We start from the raw sequence: 6158 nt of genomic DNA on the forward strand, positions 1-6158 counted from the left end.
CACAGAGTATGATTTACAGAGTTTCGATTAATAAAGCGTAATTTTCGCACAATTACTTGAAGAATATCATGTTATGACTTCAAAACAATTTTAATATGCTGGGAGATTTGAAAACTGATGCTTTTGAACGTTAGCACCGCACATATCCAGCTTCATATCAATGGGTTTTCATCGACGGTAGGTTTGTTCGGTAGCTCACGGAGTACGGAGTACGGAGACGTACTTGAGAGGCAAGGAGCTCCGGTTTGAATCCCGTGTAACTACGGTTCGACAAAACGGTTCAAATCTGCATTTAAGTAAATTCAAATGACACGGTTGCATCAACAAATGCGTTTTTATATCAGTTTTGCATTTGTTAACACTATCGGGTAGGTTTAGGGTTGGGTTTGGTGTAGGGCATATTTCCAACACGATAGAGCATTAACTTTTAGCGACAGTCCCCGGATATTTGAATTCTGAACTGCCGCAATACGTACCTGAAGCAACGTAATAAAAACACAGCAATACGTACCTATATCAACGTAATAAAAACGTGCCAGGGTTCACGTATTGAACCCTTGTTTTAGCGCCACTCAGTGGACATTTCTCTTTGAAACTGCGGCGAAACGTGCAGTAAGGTTCGTAAAAACGGTGTTGCAGAAAAGCACCTAGAGGTACGTATTTTTATGAGACTGGGTTGCATTTATTACAACCCATCAAGCATTAGCATTCACTTCTGGTTTGTGAAATTATTCCTTTGCACTGTAAAAAGATCAGTGCCAAGTTGTAATAACAACTTCAGTAACAGATATTACATTACAAGAAAATACTAATTTAGTCTTTCTTCTTAAATATTTCACATTTTATTTAATGTGTTACTTGTCGTTTCTTAGGAATATAATTATTTGTGAAATGTACTAGGTAATTTCTGAGTAAAAATAGTTTGAATGTAAATCCTACAAAATACAATAATATTTGTTTCAAAGATTACTGATTAAGATTGATTAAGGTAAAGATTATTACTATTTTAGTGTTTGTACTTTAAAAAGTTATGTTTAATTCAATGATACTAGCTGTTTCTTTGCAATTCATTGTGAAATTTACTAATCATTTCTGAGTAAAAACTGTTTTTTTTTTTTACTGAATTGAAAGGGTATGAACAATTTGTAGGGGATTACTTTGTTTAATGGGGTGGAGCCATAAAAACACAAAAAAACATCAGGGAAAAACACCAGTTTTATAACTTTAAATGTGTTTTTCTATAAAAAATGAAAAGAAAAGTGTAAAGCCACTTAGGGACTTCTGGGAATGATTTTGAGTTATGAAACAAATGAATCAGTGAACTGTTTTTTGTAAACGGGCACAAACTGTTCAAAATTTCATTTTCAGCAAAATGAGTTAGACCGTCAATCAATTCTGGTGTTTCATCTTATGCCATGTATTCCCCTATGCCAAAAGGTAGATATGAGTGAGCTGTGAAATTCTTGCTGGGGAAAAAAAAACGTTCTTTTCCGTGTTCAAGGGCATCTGCAACCCTGTAGAAATGCTTAGAAACTGCATTTGATGTGAATTAAAGTGCCAAATCTGAACTTTAAACATCACACTGAATGCTTGTGAGAAACACTAAACCTGTGTTCCCCCAATCAGCCTGGTTTATTTTAGTTTTATTTTGGCTTTTCTGAACACGATGATTCAACATTGTGAAAGGAGAGTGATGGATTGTTCTAGTCAATAATTTCAGACAAGCAAGGATGAACGAGGCAGAAGATGAACAGATCTGAGACACTTGAGTACAGAATACAGGGGTTGTGCAGCTGCCAGCGATGAGCAAGCAAACATAATTATATGAGTTGGGTAGCGGGTTGAGCTCAATGAGGCAGAGAGGAAGAAACACGCTGAGTCTGACGCTCTGTAGCTGCTGCTTTTGTTGACGCCTGGATCACCCAAGGATGCAGCAAAAACATCTGCAGAATAGTTAACCTTTCACCCACCAACAACAAACTCCGTGTGTTTGCTTATTTAGAAACGAAAAAACAAGGAAACATAAAGCTCGAGGAAAACAGGCAAACAAAATAATGAGAGAAGTGGGTATTTCGATTGAATTCCAAAGACCCAAACACATAGCATACACAGAGCATCTTCCTTCACACAAAAATGTAGGTCTCATCTCTATAAGAAGTGTTTTACAATATGCTATTCAAACTGCACATACAGCCAAAATAAACCGCAAACATAATATAAGAAATGCGTTCTTCTGACATAGAATCCAAGTCTCAAATTAACAAGTGTCAAGTTTATCACTAGGGCCAGATTTACTAAACAGGGCAAATTAGTGTTAGAACACAATTCCATAAAAGCACCGATGGGAGGGGAAAATTCTGCGGGTGATTTACTAACAATGCACACATTAAAGAACACAGATGCAGCCAGATCATTTCCATACTGACCATACATACCAGTAATTTGACAAGCGCAAACGTTAGTAAATCGTGTTGCGTGATTCATTTTAATACTCTCCTCCCATAAATTTTGCGTCTGAAAGGGAAACTTCTACAAATGCATATTCAATAAGTTCAGGCGCAAAAATAACTGTCCACATCTTTTCAGCACTAATTCTTCAATGTGCATCTTTAGTAAATCCTGACAGTACTATTTTAACTGCAAAAGATGGTTTGCGCTGGCAAAAGCTGTTAGTAAATCTGGCCCTAAGTCTAATTATTTTTCTGTTTCAGGATACGTTTTTAAATCCTTTTCAATTACGGTGCACTTTAATATTATGCATTATAATAATAATAACAACAACAACAATATTAACAATAATGATAATACTACTACTAGCCTACTACTTTATTATTACTATTTATATTAATTTATTATTATTAATACAATTTATTTTTTATTATTATTTACAAGCAATAAAAACACTGAACAATTTTAGGCATGTTTTTCTTTTTGTAAGTGTCTGTTTAATATAAAATGTCTCTAAAAGGTCCCCCATAGTAAATAAATAGGCAACTGAGGTAACCTTATGATATAATATAATACACCTAAAAAACAGTATTTTAGGTTTCAGTATATTATATTATATATATTGAAATTGCTGGAATCCAAGTCAAGATTCAAGTTAGGTCTACAATCTTCAAATCAACTTAAATGCGAGTCTATGACTTCAGTTGTCATCTCTGCCACACACTCTTTTGTTGACAAGGCTTGGTAATTCATATCAGCACTCAATCTAAGCCGAGTCTTCAGCTGTCATCTCTGTCACACACTTTTTTGTTGACCAGGCTTGGTAATTTATATCAACATTCAACCTAAACCTCTCCTCACACAACAAATACAGCACAAATGCCATATATTGCACAAAAGGCCCGCCCCGAACATCCAATAACCTGGATCCACGCTGATGAGGTTTAACTAAGGGAATGAGGCACTTACTGTTTCCGTAGAGTCGAGGTGTTGTTGGTCCCAGAGCTGTCATTTCGCTCCAGTCGGCCTCTCTCTTTCTCGACAGGGGCTGACCCACATGACAGGCCTCGGGTCAGTCTGGTGTGAGTCCGTCGAGCTGGACCAGGCACCGTAGATGAGGGTGTATTACTGCTGCTGTTCTGATGGACACCTCCAGCATTGTGGTTTGGTAGTGATGATGGCTGGCTGGGCTTAGAGCTCTGGTTGTAGTTGTGGTTCTGCGTCGAGTTCTCGGTCCCCGGGTTTCGTTCCTGCCGCAGGTCCTGGTTCTCCTGGTTGACCCGGTTCAGCTGCGTTTCGAGCTCCTCGATGCGTTTACGCTGCGTGTCTAGAAGTTTGGCCTGGTTCTCGATGATGTTATTGAGCTCCAGAAGATACTCCACAGCCCGACTCGGGCTGTCTGGGTTGGACTCCATGGTTTGGGCCTTACCCCTCCCCCCCCCACCTGATAAGTTCAGTGGGGGGGAGATAAAACAAAAGAGCCTGAAGGTAGAAACTTGATGGAAATGTCTTTTATCCTATATATTGCAACTTGAGTCTCAACAACTGAAAAACACCAGCGAAGAACATTTAAAGCACCAATATTATATGCATCTACTGCATCTTAATGTTCATCCATGAATCCTTCAGTTGTAAAAAAAGTATAGGTGGTAACTGCAGCTCTCAGTAAAGGAGTTTAAAGGTCAATATTTTGCATCCTCCCAGCTGCAGTGATTGTACTTCAACAAGTTAGCGAAGAAAGATGATGTATAAAGAAAAAGAGACATGGAGAGTTCTGGGCATCGGCTTATAGCTTTTCCATGTGACGACATGAAACCATAAGTGAATAAGTAAATAAATGCCTATATTACAGTCAGAAATAACATCTACAGATCACTGCTTCCACAAACCAGTCATGGATTGCACGCTGATTACATGCTGAGGTAGCACAGTGGAAAATGGGGAAGAGCAGCAAAAAGATATCAATCTAATCCCTGAAATCCACTAAGATCTGTATAGCTTGAGATAGACAACATACTGTAAAAATAACGTGAAGAAAGAGCTTTCTTCATCAACAGAAAAGTTACATTTCGTAAAACTGAACCACAAATGTAATGTCCAAACTGCCTTCATACGGGCAGCAGAGCAATTTGCGATTGAAACATTAAAAGTCTATGACACATTTGCTCCTCTTCTTTTCTCCAATATAGTGTCAGTAATTTATATATTCAAAATAAAATGTACAAATATGGCTCCACATGATTAAAAAATCCTACTTACACCTCTCTTCATCGGCGTTTTCTTTTCTTCAACCCATTTTCATGGGTAGCTTTCAGTTCATCTCGAGCTCTCCGATTTCTTCGTACAATTTGCTCGTCTGTTTGTTTTAATCTCGACGTCAGTCGAGTTTGAATAATAACGTCGCTTAAAACGGCATTTGTCTTTTCTCGCATACAACAGACTTTTCCCAGGCGTAAATCTAAGAGCTGGAGCACCTGCTGTAAAGTTGGCGCTCTTCTGTATTTCCCGAAGTGAGCGGCCGGCGGCTGGTCGCTGGAGGCGTGCTGAAGGTTTGGAGAGGATCTCGCGGCGGCTCAGGTTCGTGAGCGCGGTTTTCACCTGACAGATCCGATAGACAGACACTCAGTGGCGGCCAGAGAAGCGTAAACTAGTCTTTCCTGCGCTGCGCTCGCCACTCAGTCAACCCACGCAAGATCAGTACACGAGAGCGAGAGAGAGATTTCAACAAATGAAGCTCGAATCACACAAACATATTACATATGCAAATGAATTCAGTAGCCTTACAAAAATGACCATGGTTACAATATCTCTGCCAAAACACCACAGTTACAACGGTTATTGTCAAATTAATATTAAGAAAGTGATTTTACGTTATTTTCAATTTCACAAAATCAATTGTTGGAAAACTGGCAGCTGTTTTTTTCTAGCTGGTTTCTAGCTGGTCTAAGATAGTCATTAGTTGGTCCAGCTAACAGCTTCTCAGGAGAAACTGTTTCTCCACATGGTCTACCAGCTTAGACCAGCTAAAACAAAGCTACCATCTTAAACTGGATTTTCCAGCAGGAATTAATAATAAAAAATAAATAAATAATTGTAATGGTGTTCTGGGATATGTGGAATGTAAAAGATTATAAACCTCTAAAATTAAAAACTAATTTTCTGTTGCCTTCAGTTTAAGTACAAAGTGATGCCAACATGCAGCAATTAGTTAATTGCACTTTTCACAGACCATTTAGAATCTAATCATAAAACAAATTTAGTTGATAATGAACAGAACTGTAATAATTATATTGTACATGTACATTCATATTAGCATAATCATATTATCAGTATTGTACAGTATTAGAGTATTATTACAGTATTAACTGAAAAATGATTTTGATTTCAAAACTGACACTAAAACATTAACTATAAGTATCTAATATTTTATTATTTATTCATAATATACATAATAAAATAATTATTATTATCATTATCAGCATTAATAGTAGCAGTTGTTGTTTTTGGTTCTCAAATACAAAATCTCAAATACTAAAGTCGAGTTAATACGATTCTGTTATTTCTATATTCTTGATATTAAGTACTTTTCAATAGGCTTTGCTGTCATCTACTGCTCAGGGCAGAAATTACATCCGCATGTAGTAGCACTGGCACACACACACACACACACACACACACACACACACACACACACACACACACACACACAC

At 37.5% G+C, this 6158-nt stretch overlaps 1 protein-coding gene across 1 annotated transcript in view; it reads right to left on the reverse strand.

The window, feature by feature from the left end:
* The window catches only part of LOC107683900 (IQ motif and SEC7 domain-containing protein 1-like), a 73177-nt gene extending 68321 nt beyond the window's left edge, over window positions 1–4856 (reverse strand). The window contains exon 1 of the mRNA XM_016479963.1: window positions 3418–4856. Coding sequence (XP_016335449.1) covers window positions 3418–3863 — 446 coding nt within the window. The 5' untranslated portion in view covers window positions 3864–4856. The remainder of the gene's footprint in view (window positions 1–3417) is intronic.
* Window positions 4857–6158: the final 1302 nt, after the last annotated feature.

The sequence above is a fragment of the Sinocyclocheilus anshuiensis genome, unplaced genomic scaffold, assembly GCF_001515605.1.
Source record: "Sinocyclocheilus anshuiensis isolate Anshui unplaced genomic scaffold, SAMN03320099.WGS_v1.1 scaffold1625, whole genome shotgun sequence".
NCBI classification, from domain to species: Eukaryota; Metazoa; Chordata; class Actinopteri; order Cypriniformes; family Cyprinidae; genus Sinocyclocheilus; species Sinocyclocheilus anshuiensis.